Genomic DNA, 25,403 nt, shown 5'->3' on the forward strand with positions numbered 1-25,403 from the left:
ATCTTCGCTCCCCTTCCCCTCTGTTCTTTTTTCTCTCCTACCTATTGTTAGGTGTTGATAGTGTGGAAGAAGAAGGGTGAAAGAAAAAAGAACCCTTAAAGTAGCCAAGTCAGGCCACACAATGTGACATTTTAAACAATCCTATCAGTGTCCTTCTCAAGTCCACTCCTTTGCCACATGTGCCCTAGCATCCAAATATACCAGGGTTAGTGAGGACACGTTCAGGAAACAGCAGATTCCATGACAAATGCAGCAGAGAATCAGGCTCTGTTCATGCCAGGGGGTGGAGGGGAGGACATGGGACAGGTTGTCCAGAAATGTCTCAGAGGTACCCACAAAAATGGGTGACCTGGCACTGACCACACTGGTCTAGTTCTGCCCTAGCAAGATGAAGAAGAGTGACAGGGCATTCTCTGCCACCACTGACACAGCAGTGGCAAGGAAGAGGAACATGGAATCAGGACTGGGATGGGGAATCTCGGGAGGATTGGGATGAAAGGCTGCACCCAGCCATATCATTTATTACAAGCCTCACGGTACAGCCAGCTAAAAGGAAGCTGTATAACACATTCTAGTGAGACCCAACAGGATCTTTAATTTTCCATTAGCAAAACCCTTCCCTAAGATGGACTCAATGTCTACAGACGTTCCCTGCAGAGGCCTCCTCCTTCAGGGAGGGATGCCCCGCTCCTTACCTCAATGATGTAGAGGACCACATTCTTATAGAAACAGTAGAGGATGCACTTGGTCACCCGGTTGTAGCTCCAGGCTCCATGGACCAAAAGCAGCTTCTCCAGGTAGGAAAACTGAAAAGGGAGAGTGACAAGTTCAGAGCAGCCTGCCATTGAGGAATAAAAGACACAGACTGTCCTTATGAGCAGAAACCAGATAGGGGAGGGAGCAGGCACCAGACCCATAGGTAACTAACAAAGCAACAACAAAACAACAACAAAACAAACAAACACGCGCCCACACAGTCTCCACCTCTACATCCATGTCATGGTCCTTCTTTATCTCCCACTCAAACAGGGCACCTGGCTGTGCAATCAGGGGCAGCTGACTGGCTCTCAGTAGGGGTGCCATAAGGACCTTTGTAGTCTGAGACAAATCCACAGTATTCCAAGACCATCTCCCCTGAACCACTCTATCTCCCCAGAGTCACACAAGACACAGGCTGGGAGGGTGGATTGCTCTCTGGCAGACTGGGGAGCTGAGGGATGTGGACATACACTATACCACACAGTCCCTCCCCCTAGCTCAGGTGGCCAGGCACCTGTTCAGCAACTGTTACATGTGCAAGCACGAGACATTCAAGAGAGGGCACTGAATCAGGGCTCTGCACACTGAGTGAGTCTCCGAACATCTTTTCTTTATCTTATGGGGCACTTCCTCCAAAACACAATTTTAAAAATGGTGGCCACACACATCAAAATAGAAAAGAACATGGTGTTAGTTTCAATCAGACATGGTTATTGCTTCAATGGGGCAGAGGAACTCATCTGATTGGTGGTGGTTTGGGCATGGTACTTAAAGAAGAGGCAGTTTAGAATCTAGCTAGTGCTTGGCACAAACTCAGTCCCAAGATGATAGCAAGCCCTGCAGAACAATGAACAGGAAAATCCAGGCACGGGTAACATGGCTGCCCTAGGTTCCTTTGGTAGAGGTGGCTACCACCCTGGAGGGCAAAGAAAACCTCAAACAGACTTTGCGGGGCTCTGTACCACCCCTCTCTGATGCCTCCTTCTAACAAGAGCTGTCGCTTAACCTTCCATCTCCTGTCCGTGTGCAGATTTGGGAAGGAATGCCCCATCCCTAGACATTTTAAAGAGAAAAGCAGACAAATATTTGCCTGCAACTCCTAGGAAACCTCTTAAGATCCCTTCCAGCCATATGATGTTATAACTCAAGTATTTAATAATGCTGGGGTGTATAACATCCACAGTTGCTGACAGCAGACAGGAAGCATGGGTCCCACGGGCCTCTGCACAGTTGACTCGGCAAAGGAATGGAGCAGGTGTGTGTGTGGCAGCCCCCGAGTTCACAGGGGTCTGCTGGTCTCTGATATTAGGCCTGTGCTCAGACCTGAGGCCAGTTGTTGTGTGTAGGACCTTCAGATTTCTCACTTATAAAATCAGAACTCCTACTGCCTGCTTCAGGCATCAGCTGAGGGATTTAGAGTCCACCAAGAAACAAAACCGACTTAGTCAATTTTCAAAGCCAAGTGGTCTGGGTAATTTCTTGCTGCATTTGCAGAATCTCAAACCACAAGGAAACACGAGAGGTGATCAAACAGAGATTGCTTCAGGGATGGGGAGCCCAAAAGCTGCAGAGGACCAGAGTACAAGCCCTGGGGCTATGAGAAGGTTATGTGTTTTCTATGCATCTCTGGACTTTAGCTGAAAGGGTGAGAAAGCCTCTGTTCCTTGTAATCATGCAGTTAAGTTTGATATGTTCTCCAAAAGCCTATCTGGGGAAGCAGAGGGTGTGTGTGTGGTGGGGGAGAAGTTGCTGCTACAACAAACACAGGCCACAAGACCCTGTGACTCAGTATCTGGGAGAACATGCCAGTATTCCCTGGGACTAGGCTTCTAGGTGATCTACCAGGCCAGATAGCCCAGATATTCCTCAGGAATGTCTCCTTCATCTTGTGGCTATCACGAAGGGCTTAGACACTTCTTGGAGCACATGTGAGATAATCGGAAACACATCAGAACCAATAACTGCAAAGCACATCAGAATCAGGCTGCCAACACTCAAATCAGAGAACAGACTGGACTCAGCCTGATTTGCACGAGGCTGCTTGCTTCTAACCACAAGTCACATGGTCCCGCTGCCATCACTGTGAGAAGGGAGGCTGACCTGTGCGATGGCATAATCTGAGTTGTTGGTAGCCTGCATGCCTTCATTCCCGCTGATCCCGACCCCTACATGGGCTGTCTGGATCATCCCCACGTCATTGGCACCGTCCCCGATGGCCAGGGTGATGGCTTTCACTCGCTTCTTCACGACATCCACGATCTCAGACTTCTGCAGAGGGGACACTCTGAGAGAAGAGAGGAGAGGAAGGAGTGAGAAAGCAAGTACCCGTCCTGAGGGGACAGCTATGACTCACAGATTGCATTCAAAGGCAGTTATCAGAGAACCTCCAACTCAGACATACATTTTATGCTCATGTGCAAAGAAGCTTTCAGAAAACAGGGGCCTGTGGCTTTCAACTGTTTGCAAGTTCATAGACTCAATGCATATCCCTAAAGCAGCCAGTCTGGTATCCACGGCTGAGTGGAATGAGTGGCAAGCAAACCCTCGGGGGCTCATGGGCACTGCCCAAGACCAACAGGCTATCTAGTTAACAGGACCTTTGAAACGGTCTTCCCAATAAACTAGAACACAAGAAGAGATTCCCCAACCCCATGCTGTGCTATGTACTCTATATAGTGTGAGGCTGGCAAAGGAAAGTTCCAGATAATCTATAGAAAGGTAAGAAAACGGGCAGGCTATGAGGAAGAGCAGGGCGAAACCACAGTAAGAAGATTCTGTCTCTACCCAGAGGTGGTGGTGACGATGATGATGATGATGATGATGATGATGATGATGACGACGACGATATGGTTGCCAGGCAGGCAGGGCAGAAGGCTGAGTTTGGATAGTCCCAGGCCTGAGGACTTCTGTTATTGGAGGGGCAGAAGCAAGCTCAGAATGGGAAGACAAAGTCAGTCCCTGTCTGAGAGGATGAAAGGTTCCAAGATTCCCCCATGCTCTGGGAAGAAGCCATAAACCTAAGGACTCAGTGGGTAGCAACGTTGGTTCATGAACTGTTTGATCACGCACAAGCCAGAATGATCCAGCATTCCAGGGCTGACTTCTTTTTAATCCTGAATTGCTAAACTTGTTTGGGGAATTTACAAGTGCGCTCCAGAGAGAGGTGCGGTGGCTGTAGGCACAAGTTGACCATGGATTAACTAGAACAATGCTCTGCGGCCCACTTCGGTTTCTTTCCTTTCAAATCATTTGTTCATTTTTATTTTATGTGCATTGGTGTTTTGCTTACATGTACATCTGTGTGAAGGTGTTGGATCCCGGAGTTACAGACAGTTGTGAACTGCCATGTGGGTGCTGAGAACTGAACCTGGGTCCTCTGGAAGAGCAGTCAGTCCTCTTAACCACGGAGTCATCTCTCCAGCCCCAAGAACTGTGCCATCTGGCACGGTCCGCACGTTCAAGGATACCGTAGGGAGATCTGTGGCTGCAGCTCCCCAGATCTATGTCACCCACCTGAGAATGAATTGCTGAGAAAAGATACCTGTGGGCTAGAGGTTGGCCGTTTCACAGTGAAGGAGGGGCTAAGAGAACAGTGGACATGGACTAGGAAAGGAGCGAAATGAAACGGGTGTTTTGAGATAGAAGTTGTTCATTTTCTATTAGGTGTTATAGCTTGGCTCTTAGGGTGTCCTACAGAAACCCCACATATTAAAGGCTTAGTGGGAGGTGGTGGACCCTTTAAAATATGGAGATTGCAGCTGGAGAGATTGCTTAGTGCTTAAGAACACTGAGGTTGACACCCAGCACCTACATCATGGCTCACAAATGTCCCTAAGTCCAGGTCCAGGAGATGTAATGCCCTGTTCTGACCTCAGCAAGGACCAGACACACACATGGTACATAGACACACATGTGGTGCATAGACAAACATCCAGGTAAAACACTCTTAAACATAAAATTAATTGATCTTAAAGAATTTAATAAAAGATGAAACCTAGTTGAGGGGGGTGTCTCTCAATCTTCAAGAGCATCCCTTGGAGGATGTAGTGGGACCAATCTCCTCCTCTTCCTTTTTTCCAACTCCTAGTCTTGAGGTAAACATTTTTGGTCTGCCATGCACTCTCTGCCATGCTGTTCTGCCTCACCATGGGCCAGACAACAAAAATGACCAACGATGGAGACCTCCAGGAACAGAAACAACACAAAACCAAAAATCTCCATCATCCCAAATAACTTTTCTTATAGTGACAGAAATCTGGCTAAAGTGACTAGCAGGAGTGAGCTGCAAGTCACCAGGCTTGTTCAGCTTGCCTCCGGGATTTGGCTCTGAAGTCATTCAGTCAAGCCTATCGCACTGGGTGACAGCGCGCTCCATGAATATCAAACAGCTGCCCCTATCCAACTAGGGAAAGCAAGGGGTGTGTAGAGCAAGTCCTACGCTGGCATTTAAGGAGCATGAAATTCTCATCAAGGATTTATTACACCCTCAGCTGTGATGCCTTGAGAAAAATGTAAGTCTAAGCACATGCCCGTGGTAAAAAAACAGATGTCAAACAGCCAATTTCTACAGAACCAACCGGGCACCATTATGCTCTAGCCGCATGGAGCATTTGAATATGCCAAGTTGCCATGGAGCAAAAAGCAGCTTTTCCTATCTTAAGCTGTGACCTGGAATCATGCACCACACTTAATAAGCATTCCCAGAATATAATGTGTTCACCCCATAAAATAAAGCTCCAGACCACATCTGAGCTGAGCAAGGTGCTTGGCACACTTCTGTAACCAATTTTGGTGCATTATGAATAAAAACATAAGCCCTAAGAGTTCCATCAACTGAAGAAGTCTTCTGCACACATACAGACCATAATGCAGTCACAAATGAAGAATTCCCCTCTGCGACTTAAAAAAAGGCTCAGCGCTCCCCGGAGAGTCTCCTTTTCTGCGTCCCGACTTTTTAAAACCAGTTTTCTCAACTGGCTCCAGCATAGTGCTTAATTAAAACCGAGGGTGGGTGATTCCACAGAAGTAACGTCATACATTCATTCACCTGAGCCACAAAAGCCCTGGTCAGGGTGAGTTTCTCATTCTGCTTACTGTAAGTGAGCTTAGAAAGCCCCTTTCCTGCTCAGCCACCTTTCAGTGGAGCTGGATCTGGATGATGGGTTGCATCTAGAGCTCCTGCGAGCTGGCGGAGTTAAAACGACTCCTCTTACAGACATCGAAGAGAATGCCCCGCAGACCATCAATGCCGACCAACTAATCAGACTCATCAAATTGCTTCCAAATGACTAAACAACTGACTACAAGAAGTTTGCAGACCACTGTGCCAGATCTGTGATTCTCGACTGTTAAGTAGGCTACAAAGCCATCTATAGACCCTCACTCAGAAAGCCAGGAAGAGGCCTGTACTGTGGTTTGAGTGAGAAGTGTCCTCCGTAGGTTCGTGTGTTCCAGTGCTGGGTCCCTGGTTAGTGGCCCTGTGTGTGAGGGCTACAGAATCTCCAGGAAGCAGAGCCTCCATGGATGAACACTTGGAATTTTATGTGCCCCACCCACCCACTTCCTGTTTTCTTCTGCTTCCTGTGTGTCCTTGAAATGTGAGCAGTCTGATTCCTGACTGTCAGGCTAGCCTCCCAGACCCTTGGCCATGCCTTTCCCACAATAAGGATGATATGCTCTCTGGACACGTGAGCCAAAGAAATCCTTTCATCCTTAAGTTGCTTTTATTTGGGTACTGTCTCAGCAACAGAGAAGTAACCAGCATAGCTGTGATGTGAATTTTCACCAGCTCCCAGGTAATGCTGAAGTGGTTTGTGTCAGTGATACTGAGAGCTCTAATATGTTTCCTAGCTACATTAAATGATACTGTAAGGTGCATAGAAAAGGTCAGGTAATCACTACCATCACCACTAACATCGCCACCATCATCATCGTCACCACCATCATCATCGTCACCATCACCACCATCATCATCATCATCATCTTTGCAGTATTATTGAGTTTCCGTTCCCTCTCTTAAACCTAACAGTCTTCTTCAAAATCAAAACTTAGCCTCAAATTAGGTTGGCATTTCATTTAAGATGTCCCTCACATGTGAGTCCCTCATATAAGAAGGTTGTGGGAGAATGCCAGAATTAGGGAGATGATTGTACACCTTCTTTCCTTTGTAATGGCATAGAAGACAATTTATCTATACCAGGCCTAAAACACGGAAGAAGCACTGAGCTGCATACTGCCAACGTATCAGAAGATTTCACTTGGAAGGGTTCACTTTCTTGCAAAGGAAAATAGACTATGATGGAGATTTTTCTTTGATTAGAAACCTGATTGAAATAAAAGACTATGACAAGTTCCTTACAGGAGCCACTTATCTTCCAAAGTGATAGTGACTTTCAAGATGTATTTATTTTTACTTAATGTGTACGAGTGGTTTATCTGCATGTATATAAATGTTTCACTGCACGCAGTACCTGGAGGGGTCAGAAGAGGGCGTTATACTCTCTGGAACTGGAATTACAATGCTGACGGTGCTGGGAACAGATCCTGGGTCCTTTGCAAGAACTCTCAACCACTAAACCATTTCCCAGGTCCCATGTAGTAGTACCTTTAAATGTCTGAATGTTTCTTATATAGGCGATGAGAAGGTTTGATGGGTCAAGGGACTTGCAGCCAAGCCCAGTGACCTGAGTTTGACCTCTGGGTCCCACATGGTAGAAAGAGAGGCCCGATTCCCTCAAGTTGACCTGTGATCTTCACATAGCCACTGTGGCATGCGTCTGACCACACAGATCCACACAATCACTTATGTAATTTAAAGGTCTTATTTAAGCAGAGAGACATACACCTAATGTCCGCATAAAACCTGAAATTTACTGCGCTGTCCCACATACATGTTTCTTAGGCACGTCCCCACCTGACCACTTTGGACTGTGTCCTTCTCCTTGATGCACTTGGTACAATTCTATGGGAGACTTGGGCCACGCTATCCAGGCAGCCTCCCTGTTTAGAACAGCATCTACCCATCTATCTATATCTATATCTATCTATATCTATCTATATCTATCTATCTATCTATCCATCCATCCATCCATCCATCCATCCATCCATCCATCCATCGACCTAAAATGCTCAGCTTTCTCAAAATGCAAACTCCTGCCCCAGTGTGCAGTAGGTCTCACTGTGGCCTCAGACTCTACAGGCAGACAATACTAACAGTTTAGAATAGCCCCAGAGCACAGTGGGAAATGTGGGACTTTGGACATAGGATGGGCAGGAAGGAGTGGATCCGAGGAGCCTCAGGACTGGGTCACTTGGAGGTAGGTGCTGGTGGGTAAGAATTTAAGTGAGTCACTTAACAGTCCTAAAGGAGACTACATTGTTTCCCACCTCCCTCTTCCTCCTCCCCCAAAGCCTTTCTCTCCACACTCCCCAGCTCCCCACCCCACCATACTTGGAAAGAATCCCTCTTATGAGAAATCTTAAAGAGATAGTACCTACAAAATATGCAGTATCACCTTCAAAGCAATGAAGATTGCTTTCCCATCAACCCTGCTCTTTGCCAGACCCCTAAACATCAAACTCAAACGCTACACAGCAGACATTCTGTGAATAATCATTATCTCGATCCTACTTCCAAGATGCAGTACCCCTCTAGTCATAAGTACAAAGAACAGAGAAAAGAACACATCTGTACGTAGTTCCGCGTGAGCAACTGACCCAGCCACATGCTGTTGTTGGACAACCATGAGAGACTACTGATCCATGGGGAGAAGAAAAGAATTCAAGATTGTCTGGACACCTCTGTGAGATCCATATTTTTCCATGAATGATAGTTCACAGAAAGCAGATAAAAAATACGTCATTTTACTATGCTCCAGGGACAGACACCGTTTGCAAACTTCCTGACCAACATGCTGGTGGTCCCGATTCTATTTCCTGCTAAGGTCCTTGAAAACATTCCAGACTTCTTGTGACAGCTCCCATTGACAAACGGGCAGCAACAAACTCTGGCTTCACAAAGGCTCTCCTGGGAAGGGCTAACATGTGAGCCCCGTCTTTTCTTCCACCTTTTTTCTTCAGATCACAATGTTTTGATTGTTATAGGCCAGCCATTAGTCCCTGGATATCATCTTGCGTAAGCACTCTGAGGGCTTCGTAGATATTTGCTCTCCGGGCATCAGGACTTTTTCACACGATCTTTTGGCCACCTTGGATAATAAACATCAGAATTTGCCTGGGATCATCCTCTGCCACCATTAAGAACTACGCAATGAAGTCTCTGGTAAGGTAAGCATTTAATTTGTGGGTTGAACACGGTGATGAACCTCTATCAACATTGGTGCTAAAACTTGGCGCAAAATGACGTGAAGCCTGGTGCAATCCAGCCGCGGCTGTAAACTACAGATCAGGACACCTCGTAACATCCTGTACATCCCCTCACTGTCAGCCGCAAGGTTCTGCAGCGGAGGCTGCTGCCGTCAAAACACCAAGAATCTGCGCTAGTGTAAAGCAGCAGGCAGCAGTGTGAACAAGTGGCTTTTTCCTTGGTAGGATAACTAGACAGCAACTTTGGGAATTCAACACATACATTACACTCAAATCACAAGAGCTTCCTATTCCTGTGGCATCGTATAAGCTGTGAAGTTTATTAACAACAAGGTATAAGGATTCATTACCAAAATCACTAAGGTACAATGTTTCCATCTTCCAGGAGAGACCACCAGTTCCATATGCTGCTCCTCTCTTGAGACAAGAAGGAAGGGGTGGCTCAGGATGGCATTGACATGCACACATATACATACATACACACATGAACACACTCCAGTGCATATATATTGTCACTATACCATCATGTCTGGCACAACTCAGTTTTTAAAATTAAGGTCTGAGTTCTTGTAGTTCACAGAAAAAGAGGAGAGCTTTAAAAGCATTCTTGTGCGAGCATGTTTCTGGGGCAGGACTTTATTTAAAGACACATTTACCTCACTGTCAATACAGAATCTTGACTCACATAAAGCTTGCCCTTCTGGTGCTATGCACATGCAGTGCACTGCCCTGTAGTCTCAGTTCTTCTGTAAACCACCCATGTGTGCTGAACTCGCAGGCTTTATGGCTTACTTGGAGTTATAAATGGATGCACTCTACTCTTCTTTTGTGGTTCCAGGAAACTAAACGGGAAGGTATTCTAGCGCAGAGCTACTTACGCATAAACCGTGGGACTCAAAGGATGTGAGACCAGCTACTCTAGAAACCCAAAGCTCTTCTATAACACCTAACTCTATCAACGCAAAGGTTTCCTTTAAAAACAGGATTTATAAAGGAAAAAACCCTAAAAACAGAACTAGAGAATATCAATCTGTCACCTGTCTGTCTGTCTATCATCTAGCGATTGCCCAGTCCATTAATCTACCATCTGACTGATATTAATGACTGCATCACTGGTGACTGCTCTCAATACTTGCAAGCCTCTTCTTCTAGGCACCCCACATCATCCCGCTGCTGTGAGTAGCCATGGCAACTTGATACTCTTTACTAACTGAACAAACCTTTATAACTCGATCCTGCCTAAGTCTGTAAGGCAACCTCAGTGGCAGCAGAGTTGGAGAAGAGCTGAGGGAAGTGGCGGCCGCCCATCTGCCTGAGATCAGCTTACCCTGCCACGGAGACAGGGCACACCGGGAAAACACAGGGATTTTGCTCTTAGTTCAAGTTTATGCATTTGTGCTCGTATCTATGACAATTTTATCACTTCTCTGGATGTAGAACAGTCGCGGTAAGGTTCTGAGAGAAACCTAGCATCTGAACACCTAACCGGTGCAGGAAATGGTGTGGAACGTTCTAAGACCTGGGCAGCCTTACTTGCCTGCCGTGGAAATGGAATTGAGTGCATACTGTGAATTACACGTGGTTTAATAATCACTGAAAGCAACTGGGGACAGGCTGCCTCTTCCTCAATGAGGCTGAAAAGAATGAAGCATTCTGGGAAGACTGGGGTTTAAGTAGAAGATATTAGATCCTCCTGTTCCCAGGCTGGGACAGGGATTAGAATAACACATTTAAATACCTTAATGTTTTCAGCACAAAAAGCATTCATTCGATACCCCGCTTCCTTGAAGGGCTTTATGAAGGCCCCAAGACCCTCCCAGGAGTGTCTACCTCCCTTGAAGTTAACATGCATGGAGTGTTCCCACTGCAACTGCTCTGTATTGCACAACAGTGTCTGACCTCTGCTGTGAGGAAGGCGGGAGTGAGCAATGGAGCTGTGAGGAAAGCTGAGAACTGTTGGGCTTTTGGCATCTCAGAGCAGACTTATGGTCCCTACAGGACCAGGCTGCGTGAGCTCAGGCAGCCCTGAAAAGTAACGATGATGAGGAGATGCTTAGGTCTGACTCAATTAGAACTTCCCCCTTCTGCCATCACCTGTGCCAGGGGCCAGAGGTCACCCGATTGATTCCCAGTCAAGCAAACACCAAACTGTAATGGCTCGAGCTCTGAAAGAAAGTGGGGGCAGCCCCATCTAACCTAAGCAGCTGAGAGACTGCAGAGCCCAAGGAACAGCCTTGGCGAACGTCGTGTGTGTCACAGTTGGAGGCGGTCTGCAGGTCAAAGTATTTTTCTCCTCATTTTGCTTCCTGTTTTGCTTTTGTTTTTTTTTCCCTTCAGAGTTGGATTTGTTGCATAGGAATGGCAGTTTCCAAGGAGCACACACACCTTCTAAGACCCACATTTAACAACTTCCCAGTTCTTGATCTCAAAAGAAGAAGATAATGCTTTCCTTCTCCATGACCATGTAAGTAAAAACTGCCCAAAACAAAAAAGGCTGGTGGCATTCTCTCATCCCAAATCAGCACCACACTTTGTAAAATCCGAAAGAATGACAGAGAAGAACAGAAAGAAAAGCATCAGGTTGATGGCTGGGAGCCATGGCAGTGATGGTTGGGACGTGTGGGCATGAAGAATGCTACAGGAAGGTCTGTGTGCACAGTGGATATGGCCCCGAGGCACTGCATGCTCAGGGGGAGGAGTCAGGCCAATGGTAATGGTTTACACTGATTGTCAACCTGACAGGATCTAGACACACTTTGGAGGCACATCTCTGGGCACATCTGTGAAGGGCTCTCTGGACTTGGTAAGTTAAGGTAGAGAGACCCAGCATAAGTGTGGATGGCGTCACTCCACAGGTGAAGGCCCCAGACTGAACCAGGATAAAGGCAGCGGAGTGCCAGCATTACTGTTCTTTGCTTTCTGGTAGTAGACATGAGACCAGCTTTGTCTTTCTCTTGCCCTCCCTGCCGTGGTATGTTGTCCTGCATAACTGTGAGCCTAAGTAAACCTTTCCTTCCTTAAACTGGGTTTTGTCAGGCATCTTGTAGTGATAGGTATCTAAGACACCAATAACAGCAGCAGCCGGCATACACTTGTACATCTTAACGGGAAATTTTGTCTTCTGATTGTTAACATCACAATGATGCTTCCTAGCTCAGTGTCTGATTAGAAATGTTGGGCTGTGCCTCCATAGGCCATACACTACTTGATACGAGTAGCCTGCTTTATTTGCTTTTAGATCCCTTAGCACAGACAAAATGGCTGACAAACAAGCGTTTGTTGGATTACTGATTTTTTGGCTTGGTTTGGTTTTGCAGTGGCCATATATATTTCAATGCATTCTTCATTTCTTCCCCCTCCTTAGTGGTACTTGTTTCCATTTCAAGTTCAAGACTGCAGTCATCCCGTTAACTGAGGAATGGCATTTTTTTTAAAGGTAAAAGACTTTGAATTGATGACAATCCCAGGTTTCAACTTTCAAAGCCATGCTTTCCTGATCGAATTAATACGCTAATAGTTGTGTTTCTCAAATTAGCAGCCACTACCTAAAACTCAAATTTCCCACTGACAGGGCTTGATGGGTGGGGCATATGCCACCACTATGTCACATTTATGTGTCTGTCAGGTGCAGCTTGAGACAGAGCTCCGTTTTGGAGGGCAGTCAAAGATCAATACCTGCCGGGCACAGAGCGGCCTAAACCAGAGCTGGTTCCAGAGTGGGAATGTACAAAGAAGAAAGTCAAGAAATGGGTGTGGTGTGCCACGCCTCTAGTCAAGTGTGCCAGGTGTGGTGGCCACACCTTTAATCCCAGCACTCAGGAGGCAGAGGCAGGTGGATCTCTATGAGTATGAGGGCTAGCCTGATCTACATAGTGAGTTCCAGGCCAGCTTAGGGTTACATCATGGTTTGGTTGGTGATGTGTGTGGGGCCTGGCAAAACATGGCAGGGTTTGTTCATACAAATGTCATAGGATCCCAGCTATGGCAACCAGATGCCTTGACTCTGCACTCCTACATCATGAAATGCCATGCGTGTGCCCACCTCTGAGGAAACAGGACCCACCAACCACCCAACCTCAGTGAGCCTTAGCTGGAGAAATACCACAGGGGGATCCAGGGGAAATTACCAGAATACTTTCTCCATCTTATACACAGGTGTGCATGGCTGTGTGCAGGCGCTCTCTCTCTCTCTCTCTCTCTCTCTCTCTCTCTCTCTCTCTCTCTCTCTCTCTCTCTCTCTCTCTATCTCTCTCTCTCTCTCTCTCTCCCCCTTCCCCCTCCTTCTACCCCCCTCTCTCCTTACACTGAACATAATCATAGAATCTAAAGCAGTCACAGCTTTGGCAAAGTGATCCTCTTCCCAAGCAGCACAATGGCAGTGCCCTCCAATTCCCTTAGATTACAGTAGTTTCCATGCACTCATATGGGGTTCAATGATGTAGCAGAGATGACAGCATGCACTTCTGTCTGTCTTTTAGGAAAACAGGTGATGTTTTTCTGTCTGTCTTAGGCTCATAATCCAAAGTCAGGCAAGGTCTCATCCAAATTCCAAGAGCTTCAGTCTGAGCCCACGATCATCCACAGGTAGGGAAGACCTTTGTGCACCCCATCCCCACACCCCCTCCACTGCACTGGGAGTCCAACGGATGACCACCCTCGTGGAGTCAGGATATCCACTGTTTTGGAAATGGTCAGTATGGTCAGAGACAGTGAGAATGGGTGTGAATGAAGGGAAGGAAGCGTGGTAAATGACCAGAGGGAATGACAGCCCTAGTACGCAGAACCTCCTGTACGACCATGAAGGGAGCCTGGCCTCTACCTCTCTGAATCTACTTCTTTCTCCTTCCCTGTGGAGAGCAGCAAGGACATTCCCACTGCCCTATAAACTGAGACACCTGTCTTCAAGGGACGAGTAGGATTAAAGGATCATAAAATGATGACGGAGGGAGGCTGGCAAGTGCTGACTCTGCATACCCCATATACTGGGCAAAGAAGAGAGTGGATCCACTCACACACTGACTGATCCGATCCTCACCACAGTTCTGCAAAGTTACAGCTATTATTGTCTTCAAATGGAGAAAGTCCTCCACTCAGAAAGGATGAATCTACGTGTCCAAGGTCACACATCTATGCTAGACCTCAACACAACTGGGCATTTCCGGTATCTGCCCATTCAGTCATGCCAGGTGACCTTGTCTTCTGTGGTTACACATCCAGAAGCTTTTGAGCCACAGTTGAGGGTAGGGCACACAGTACAGATGCGAGTGTCTATTCCCAACACCATCCAAAGTAAAAAAAAAATAGTGTTCTTCTACTTCTAATAATATGGTGCCATCAGCATTACCGTCTGTCTTACCAGTTGGCAGTTAAAGGTAGACAGACACCTGCCTGGATCTTACCTGACTGCTAGGTTAGTCAGCTCCAATGCTCATGTTACTCAGGACCATCCATTATCTCTGTTGAGGGCCATCACTTAGTCCTGGAGTAAAGGACTCTCCTCCCCTCCCCTCTCCCACCCCACCCCCAGCACCTGGCCTGGGGCCTCTCAAGGTCTTCAGGATGGAGATGGATTAGAAGTTGGAGAAGAGTCTTGGCTGATATGACCCTGCTTGGATTTACTTCCCACCCCAGAGTTTATACAAGGCACACTACAAGTCGATCACCCATAATTTAAAAATTAGAAATCTGACATCCAAAACTTTTTGAGTGATGCCTCAATGAAAAGTTCCAGGCAATGGAACTTCACAAAACCATTAAAAGCTCTCTATAAAAATCACCCTCAGGCTTTGTAAGTAAGATGCATGCAACACAAGCAGGGTTAGGGTTGGGTCCAACCACCAAGGTAATTCATCATAAATGTACCCAAATCTGAAAAACCCTGAAACCTGAAATCATTCTGGTTCTGAAGACTTTGAATGAAGGCAGCCTGCGGTCCTCCTTCATTCTGGAGATGACAAGTCAGGAGTAGGTGTGAGGAGGAGGCCAGGCTGCCCGCATTCTCACAAGGTGCTCTCCCTAGTGTTCTGAAGGAAACACAGTTAGGTTTGGAGCAGGGAATCCTCAGGGGTGGATGGAGGAAAGGCTTTGCCTACTCTCCTTGAGGTAGCTTGTTCCACAGATAAAGTTGAGAAGCAGCATGGAGTTAGCTCGCCTCTACGATCTGCACTACCATGCTTCTTCTTGAATGGGACCATCAGCCTGTTCTGTCCTCACACCCTAAAGCCACATCAGCTGTCAGCAAAAGTAAATTAGAAACACAAGGGAAGCCTGCCTCTGACACAGGCATCTTCTCTGCAATGTGAGCCACCACGGAGGGCTTCTCTTCCGGTTAGTGTTAGGATAGCTTCCCCTCTACTCTCAACAATGTCGTAACAACAAAAGCCTTCCAGAAGTCCATCTAAACAGCAAATGAGGTGATGGGAATACAAGGGAAGGCTACAGTCTGCTCTCTAGGAGAAAATGGGAGGCATTACATGATACCTATGTTCTCCAAGGATAGGAGAGAGCGTGCGAAAGCGTGCAAGCCCACAGACCTGAGTTCAATTCCCAGAATTCATGTTAGAGCAAACGGACTTTGTGGTGCACACTTGTAAGCCTAGTAGAGGTGGCACAGTGGATCTCTGGGGCTTGTAGGGTAGCTAGCTTACCCATCTAGCAAGTTCTAGACCGGTGAGAGCTCCTGCTTCAAAAAACAGTGCAGAGTGCCAGATGGTATGAGACTCTGCCCTGACCACCCCATGCACATGCACCTTGGGCACTCATACCTGCAAACACATATGCACCCCATTAACATGCGCATATATGTACACATATAAACACAGAAGCCCAACTATGTAAAATAGTACTAGATGATTAATAAGTGAATAACACAACTGTCTACTCTGACAGACGGCCTAGGAAATGCGCTTATTAAAATTAGTAGACTTTCGGGCTCATTAAAATGGCCTAGGCAAGTGCCAGGCCTGCCTCAGAGTTGCTGAAAGTCACACAGATTCGTAGCTATGCAAGGGGACTGATTCTCTTTGGGTCCTTGAGTAAATGAAGGAGAAAAATGCACAAGAATGTTGGCCCTAATGCACTTCGAAGATGATTAGGATGCAGCCCACTTCTATTTCTTCCAGATGCTGTGGTAGGAAAGGAAATAGATTTTCCCTCACTCTGGGGAGTCAGCCTTCCCTGAGCTCTGTTGCAGGTGGCTCTTGTCTTTTGAGTGCACCCTAAGTATGGGAATGAGGAGACCCTTGTCATTATCAGAGGCTCTACCGCATACCTCACATGGGCAGCCAGTAGAGACAAACTATCCTGAGGACTGGGATAGTCACCTCCCTCCAACACCCAGGTGGGTACTGGCCCAGTCTTCCCAGCATAGCTCAGTCCCTGGTACCGAGCTGGTGCTATGTTGTGGCCTGGTCCCCCAGCATTCGGAAAACACTGACCCATTATAGCTGTACATGTTCCATTCTGCACAGCAGAGCTATGTGCGCATGGTAGGGAGCAGAGCCAGTAACCACACTGCCCAGAGTGTCTGGCCAACCCTGAACTAGACTGCAAGCTAGCTAGAAGTGAGCCTGAGCTGTGGGAGCCCATTCCACATGGATTCACGACCTAATGGACACAAAGGAAATAAAGGACCTGGACTGCAAAGTGTTTTCCTTAGGTTGAAGTGTGGTGTCTTCTTCCTGAGAGGAATGCCCAGATATGGGGCAGGCGCTGTGTTGTCCCTGGCAATCCCCAATTAGGTGAGGGATACAGGATACATTGACATATTGCTCCTACCCTGTGTCAGACTGCTGTATGCACAGCCCATCTAAGTATACAGTTGAGGAAGCTGGGACAGGGAAAACCAAGTTAGAAAAAACAACAGACACAAGCACTGGCCAAACACCACCATAAGAAGGTCGGCACCAGGGACATGTCATGAATAGAGTTTGGCAAAACCTAACCAGACTAGAACTATACAAACTATTTAATAAAAAAATCTAAGGGACTTAGTTTGAAGCACAGTTTAGGGTACAGCCCATCATGAAGAAGAAGCGGGGAAGGTAATCGGGCCCTAGTTGAGGTAGCAGAAACAGAGGTGGCTGGCCATTCTGCATCCACGGGCAGGCACCCAAGAAAGATGGATGCAGTGCCAGGCTTACCTTCCTCAGTTTCCCCTTTTTGTTCAGTCCAAGATGCCAGCCACGTATGTCCCACCCACATTCAAGGCTATACTTCCTCAGTTAAAATCTGGAAACATCCTAACAGACACGCCCAGAGATATGTCCCAAGGGATGCTCAGTGAAGTCAAGTTGATCACGAACATTTACCCTCACAGGAAGCCTTAAGTGAACAAGGAAACCTACCAACAGAGTCGATTAGTATTCACACACTAGGCTAAGCTTTCCCAGGGAAGAGGGGCAATTGCAACCTGAAAGATGGTGGTACTGGCTATGACCCAAAAGGTGCCTTGAAGATGCAATAGGAAAATTTATGAACTCAGTAGTTTTCCTTACAAAAATCTTTTGATTCCTTTGTGCCTGTGTAGCTGGCCCAAAGTCAGTGCCCAGGAATGATGTGATGACCAGTGAAAGTGCCAGGAACCCAAGCCACCTCTCTGGGACTTGAACACATTGATTTCTGAAAACATAGGACACAGTTGACACTAAGCTGAAGCCACCTGAACTCGGGGACTGGAGTAGGCAGAGCAGTATGAAAGTGTAGAGGGGACAGTACCCAGGGTGAGGATGTTTGATGGAGAGGATGTCAGGATTGGGGGAAGGACCATGGGGGGTGGCTTAGGTTATATAAGCACTGACACTCAGTGGGAATTACAGAGGAATACAGATTTCACAGAAGCTGTTTCAAAGGAGAACTTCATATTCAGGATCTCCAAATTTGCCTCCGATCAGTCCACACATTGTTCTCAGATTCTTCTCTGCTGGGTGCTTTATGGGGTCCTGATAAACCCACCATCTGCTAAAATGTATCCTGAGTATAGCTAATCCATCTATCACACTAGGTTATCCACCTCAACAGGGCTGGGACACTTCGATTTGCCTATAGAGCCAGGGAAAATCACCTAGGGCAAAGCCTATCTTATAATTAAGAGTTGAATATCACAGAATTGACCCCATGATTATGTGTCTCCGTGTCTAGATATTGACCTTAAGATTTCTTATAGTTTTTCAGCGTTGAGGATGCAGTCCAGCTTGTGCATTCCAGACAAGCATACCACAACTGAGTTATGGCCTCCTTGTTTATTTTGTGTCTGTGCACCACCTGCATGGAGTGCCCAGAGAGACCAGAAGAGGGCAATAGATATCCCAACACTAGAGTTACAGAAGGTAGTCAGCTACCATAAGAAGGGTGCTGGGAATTGAACCCAAGTCCTTTGGAACCAGTGCTCTTAACTGCTGAGCCATTACTCCAGCCCCTGTTGGATTTCATGATGGTGCGAAAGCACAAACATATAAACATTTATTTTTTTCATCTTCACTGTATTAATAAATTCCACAAGCTAGCCAGGACTCTTGCTATAAAATAAGTCTTGAGCTGGATAATTTTGCTCAATTTCTGGCTAAGGAAATGTTCTGAATATGTTCAAGGTAGGCTAGTCCCAGATGTGGTGTACATGATCAAGGTAGGCTAGTCCTAGATGTGGTGTACATGATCAAGGTAGGCTAGTCCTAGATGTGGTACACGGCAGGTTCCATGTGTGAGATGCATTGCACATGTGTTCACCTACTGTGAGCTGACTGAGATGTGAGCCATGGCAGGTCCAGGAACATCTGTGTGCAACTAGAAGGTCACTCCGGTGTTCGACAAAAAGTACACTGCAAGCTCCAGAAAGCCCTTATGAAATAGCCTGCTACATCTGGGTCACAAACCACCACTGGACACGGGGATTCCATCATTTGACACCCCCCGCCCAAGCAACAGCATCCGTGAAGTCTCCATTCTGGGCTCTAGAGGGATGATGGGGAGGAGCCAATGCTGACTGACACCGTGAAACTGTCTCTACCCATGAACTACTCACACATGTAAGCCAGAAATCCTTCACATGCAAAGGGCTAGCTCCCTTTGAGGTAAACACAGATGCATGTTTACTCTCAGAAACAAGGGAAGCATGTGACAGCCTACCGAACCAACCAATATTCAGTGATGAGAACGTTCTGTTTATGCTTCCTGTTTATCATTTATAGACAACCTCAAGGAGCATGGTAGGTTCACTGCCATCCACTGCCTACCTGCCTCCAAAACATCCCTGTGCCCCGAAGAAGCTGCCATTACCTCCTCTAGAAAGTCCTCTGTGGCGGCCTCTCCCAAGCCAGTCTGCTTCAGAAGATGGCCTCTGATCCTCCCACATTCTCCCGTGAAGGGCTATTTCCTTTTCCAGACTGCCTCTTCCTCTAGCCAGTGCTTGGGTCCTGACTGCTCATAACCCAAGTAAGCACTTGGCCTAGACCCTCCCCTTCCCCTGTCTATCTCCCAGGCTAGGGAGCACGAACTCTCCATTTTGAAGACAGTTCCTAGCCTCAGCTTTTCACACTCTTCCTCTGAGTCCTAAAACCTTCCGGAAAGGACAAGTTAGACTCTTCCCCCATCATCCCCAGACAATCAGTGAGTGCTGGAAGATCTGTCCCCTTCAGCTTCTCCGCGCGTGACAACTGTTCTGCACAAGTGGCCCGAATCCTAAAAGGAAGCACTTGTTCTAACTGGAAGGGAAAGCAATGCTTGCTTTACGATAGTGAGCAACTCTGAGCGGCGATATGCAAATTGCTCAATGATGTCACCACCCTCTGGTTACCAACATCTTTTAGCTTTCGAAGCGTAGGAAAACGTTCATTTATTTTAACTTCCACATCTTGCTGGTGAAACATCCAAAGTATGTATAAGAGGTCGTGATGGTGGGGTGGGCTTTTCACCACGACCCAAAAACAGCAAAATGAAAAGGAGAAAATCCCATCTTGTAAATGCCACAAACCACGCCAGGATAACTGCTAATTCAAACAGACCCCTTGTGTAGTGTGAGCGGGTCACAGTCTGCACTGGCCTCACAGCAACCACAGCCACTCTGTGGGACTTCCAAGCTGGTGCTTGGAAGTGTTTCAACAGATGAACAAGCCCTGAAGCAGAAACTTCTAAATGCAGGCTAATTGCCCAGAAGAACAGGGACTTCTTTTGATTAATTTACTATTACCAAAAGCACAATTAAGACATCAGACTATGTTCAATACAACACAATTAAACAAGTGGCCACTGCCTTCCATACAATGGTTATGCCATCATAAACCAGGCTGATGGTTTATGAAGCTCTCCATTAAATACCACGGATAAAAACTGGACGGGGTCCAATGAAAAGTGCCCTGTGTTGATTAATGTGTATAGGGTTTTTCCCTCTCTATGTCATAACATTTCATTCAATGGCTCAACCGAAGAGTTTACATAACATTTTTTTTTACAAAGTTCTAGTAAGCTTGAGAAACTTCTGATGTGTCCTGGGGAAAAATCAGGTCACTCAAAATACTCATAACTTCAAAACACTGGGCAGACAGAACCCCGGGCAGTTTACTGGAATGTTTCCAGCACAAAGTTCCACAGTGGAAACATTGAAACACTGCCTATCATTTCTTTCCAGGAAAAAAAAAATCTACCATGATATTTTCCTATTTTTAAATTTTATTTAAAACTTTGTGTCTATGCATGTTTATGTACATTCCTGTCAAGTTTAGATGTCTTCCTCTATTTCTACTCCCCTCTATCTTTTATTTTGAGCTAGGATCTCTCGCTGAACCTGGAGTGTGTTGGCTGAACTAGACTGGCTGGCCATGGATCCTGGGCTCCTCCGTCTGCCTCTGAGTGCTGAGGGTTAGAATTCAGGGCCCTCATATTTGGGTAGCAAGTACTCTACCATTGAGTCATCTCTCCAGCCGCATGAGTGACATTTTCTTAACTAGAGCTCACATATCAGGTTAGTACTGCCCAGATACTGCTGTGAAAATACAGGGGGCCAGGGATGTAACTCACTGCCGGGGTATTTAACTAGAGCACATGTAAGGGCCAGGGCTCAATTCCCAGAAAAGAAAAGTAGTGTGGCAGCACAGACCAAGTGCCGACTCACTAACTTAAACACTACTGTAATCCCCAAACCCCCAAATCCTGAAGGGAATTGAAAATATATAAGGAATTAACGCTCCTATATTTTATGAATGACCAGCTAAATGGGATTCCAAAAATCTAAGGAATCTCTGCAGAGAAACTAACTTACAGATTTGTGGAAAAATGTCTTAATGAAGTCATTTGAAATCGACATCATACTAAAAACTCTGAATTGGATAGTTTTATTTTCTGAGGACCAATTATCAGGTCATTCAATATTATGATGTGAGTATCTCTTGAGGTAGACATTCACCATGCAACTCAACCTATAGGCTTCTTCTGACTTGCAATTCTCCTGTCCCCACCTCCCAAACATTAGGATATAGGTGTGTACCACCACAGGGGCTATTTTGGTGTTATTTTAACTAATGTACTCTAGTATTTTTGGGCAACTCAATATTACTCTGTCTTAGCCCATGACATAGAGATGAAGAGGTACACTTTATAAGATTTCTGAGGTGAAATGAATATTTGTAATATATACTTTCAAATTTTACCAAATTACATTCCTTTCTATACTCCACAGCAGATGGGTTTCGAAACCTTCACAGTGGGTACTGAAGCCAGTGAGAGTATATTCTCTCTCTCTCTCTCTCTCTCTCTCTCTCTCTCTCTCTCTCTCTCCCTCTCATACACACACACACACATTCTCATACATACTCACACTCTCTCCCTCTCCCACACATACACACTCGATCCCCCTCTCTCTTCCCCCCCCCTCTCTCTCTCTCTCACACACACACACACACACACACACACACATACACACACACATTTCCATACATACCATCTCATGCAAACTCTCCCTCTCCACCCCCTCTCTCACACACACATACACACCAGTCTAACACCTTTTCCATCTCCTCTAAGCACTAGCTCTGTGCTGTGGCCCTAACTTTCGCAGTCTGAAACATGACAGCACAACTGGCATCTGTATCTTCTTTTGTCCTCCACAGCTTCATGGACAGAAGATTCTCTTAGTACAGAGAGTAGCAACCTCAACACAGAGGTTGTCTTTTCTTATTGAGAGCTTTTGCCTTCTCAGCTCAGGGAAATGCTTTACAAGCTTTCCTTTGACCAAGCCAAGTTGCCAGCATCACGGACCTTAGGCTGTGGGGTCATTATGAAGTAATGTGAGGGTTCCCTGAGCACTGGCACGATGGTACTGTGAGAACAGAGCTCATGGCTGGATCGGATATAAACGATGCTGCTGCATGAAGTCCTCCATCCATTATTCTAGAGCACAGCATCTGGGCCATGCAAGGAGAAAGCACAGATGGGGAAGGCTAATGTACATGTGGTCTATGTTGAAAGATTTCCAGTGTGTTCTCTCTGCTTAGGGTGCATTCTGCCTGCATTAACTCCTCCCACAGGTTTTAAATACATCCCCTTTGTTTATAATGATTCCCACTTCGGATGTTTTTTTTAAGCATACAGAACAACAGGTATCTGCTATTCTAAACCCTTTCAAAGACGGGGACACTGTTCCTATTAAAAATGACTTTAAAATTCTTGGGTGAGATCAGGAAACCCCGGGAGGAAGGATTCTCAGATTCCAAAGGAGACCGGAACCCAACAGCAATCCCTGTGGGCTCTGAGATCTGAGGGCTGCCTCAGGTCTGTAGGCAACTCTTTGGTCACAGAGGTATGTTGAACACCCAGTCCAAAAAGTCAGAGATACAAGTACATTGTTTAAAGTAAAAGTTGAGAAATGTCTATGGATTATTCAATACAGACTTTGACCCCAGCTGTACCTGATTTTGCCACTGACCTGATTTTGCAGTTCTGCATCGTGTAGACTTTCCCTCCACTCCCTGGCTACACCTGTCAGATGTTTGGTTTATTAAGGCTAAGGGTCAGGATGGCATGAATAATGTTTGTCCATGGGAGAGAACACAACCACAGCCGATCCTCCTTCCCCACTACAGTTCAATTTCACATCCTCTTGCAAAATATACAAAGGTATATAGAGAGGAATATACAATAGGGAATAATGTACAAAGTTACTTGAAGTACTTTTCTACAGAAAGATCATTCCATGTATCAAAGGTAGTTCAAATTCAAGCTCAGATTCTTTTTGCTGGGTTTCTTTCTGGAAAGTTCCATTTGCCCATGTGCCAGACTTCCTTCTTGTTCCCTAAGCTGAGCACCAACACAAAATTTTGACACACCTGCCATATATCCTGCTCCACATCCGTGTCAGCACCCAAAGCCAGAGACAGCCTGGAAAACTATCAACAAGTCTCCCTACTTGTCATTAGAACGCTTGCTTGCTTTTAGGTTCTTTGGTATTGCACTGGCTGTGTTACCAGTTGGCTGGACATGACACTGAGACTGCAAACCTCAACTGGAAAAAGACCAATATGAATATGAATCCTTTCTGAAAAGCATTATTTTTGATGGAGTATCTTTTAGGTGCTGAAGAGTATTTAAATAAAGGCTTGCTGTAGCCGCACGAGAAGCCAGTCTCAACAGCATCCAGAGATGGCAACACCCACATCACAAATATGATAGATCTCAGGACCATAGGACTTAGCCCAACATTCTGTCAGGACCACGAAGAGCAAAACTCATCCTTTCTCACTAAAATACTTCTAAAGCTACCACCAGCAGCAACAATACCACGTTCGCAGAAAATACTTAGGTACTTTTGTTTGCTTGCTTGTTTTAAAGTAATCTTACTTGGAAAAAACCAATATTCTATTAGCAATAGAAATTAATATAAGAATTTCATTCACAAAATACTCACTTGGAGGATTCTCCTTTTGTTTGTATCAATTATATCTTGGTTAAATTTATAGTTATTCTACACAGAAATACTCCAGCTACCAGGAGGATGCCATACTTGGTCACTGAGTAGACCCATTCATTGTCTTAGTTAGGGTTTTACTTCTATGAACAGACACTGTGACCAAAGCAACTCTTACAAAGGACAACAATTAACTGGGGCTGGCTTACAGGTTCAGAGGTTCAGTCCATTATCATCAAGGTGGGAACATGGTGGCACACAGGCAGGCATGGTGCAGGAGGAGCTGAGAATTCTACATCTTCATCTGGAGGCTGCTAACAGAATGCTGGCTTATAGGCCACTAGGATGAGGGTCTTAAAGCCCACATGCATGGTGACACACCTACTTCACCAAGGTCATACCTCCAATAGTGCCACTTCCTGGGCCAAACATATGCAAACCATCCTATCCATCGTCCAGTTTCTAGGCAGACATGGACCAAACAAACAGAATTATTCAAGATCCTCCATGCAATATCCCAATAATGATGTCACATTGGTTTGGGGAACGAAAACAGGATGGGAAAGGTAAGTTAACCTTCACTTCTTGACTGCTCCTCTGCCTATAAACATGCTGGTTCTTATCAGTGTTGGCTGCCTTGTGGCATAATGCACAACCCCTCATCTTAGTGTCAGGCAGGAAAACAACTGGCAGAAGAACCACCCACCATCTGCACCCCACCCCTTGTACCTCAAATTCCCAGACAAATCACAATGGCGAGGCCCTCCATCTATGGCTCTCATAGTAACCTCCCCTTAAGCACACACAATGCGTCCACAAGCTACAGCTATTTTCTTCAAAGATGCTCGTTTCCCTTTCCAATCTGCAGGGTGCGGAGCACGTCCCTGGTCTCTGAAAACAGAATGCTTCTGACTGTCAGCAGCGGAACTCTTTCTCTCCAGGATGAATGCACCGAAAGATTGAAGCATAGCTTGTAATGGGTTTTTTCATTACACACATCATATGAGGCATTACTGTTTCCATGCTGACTCTCTTTCTACAGCATCAATGATTGAACAAGAGACCTCACATTTGTGAAGCATGTGATCTGCCATTGATATATTCTCCCAGCCTTCTATGCTGGCTTTTTCTTTTTTCTCCTTTCCTTTTTTCTTCCCTTTCTTTGAGATTTCTAATCAATATCACATAAAGATATAACATAGCTAGGATCAATATCACTATTTTGATGCTCAATCGAATTATCATCCCACCATACTTCCTAATTATTAATATTGTTGCAAGATGTCATACTTTCAAAACATGGAAACCTGCCTGTAAAAGGTAAACTCTACCCTCCCACGATCCACGTTCTCTGGGAGGACTAAGGAAGTTGAGCATTGATAAAACCTTGGCAAACATGAGCACCTTCCCACCTCTTGAAAGCATCTCT

At 45.9% G+C, this 25,403-nt stretch overlaps 1 protein-coding gene across 14 annotated transcripts in view; it reads right to left on the reverse strand.

The window, feature by feature from the left end:
- Atp8a2 (ATPase phospholipid transporting 8A2) overlaps window positions 1–25,403 on the reverse strand; it is a 532,902-nt gene that overhangs the window by 202,840 nt on the left and 304,659 nt on the right. For all 14 annotated transcript variants that reach the window (XM_039093999.2, XM_039093996.2, XM_039093997.2 and 11 more), the window contains 2 exons: window positions 2,860–3,043; window positions 696–806 (listed from right to left, as the gene is read on the reverse strand). In XM_039093999.2, coding sequence (XP_038949927.1) covers window positions 696–806; window positions 2,860–3,043 — 295 coding nt within the window. The remainder of the gene's footprint in view (window positions 1–695; window positions 807–2,859; window positions 3,044–25,403) is intronic.

This window comes from Rattus norvegicus, chromosome 15, assembly GCF_036323735.1.
Source record: "Rattus norvegicus strain BN/NHsdMcwi chromosome 15, GRCr8, whole genome shotgun sequence".
Classification (NCBI taxonomy): domain Eukaryota; kingdom Metazoa; phylum Chordata; class Mammalia; order Rodentia; family Muridae; genus Rattus; species Rattus norvegicus.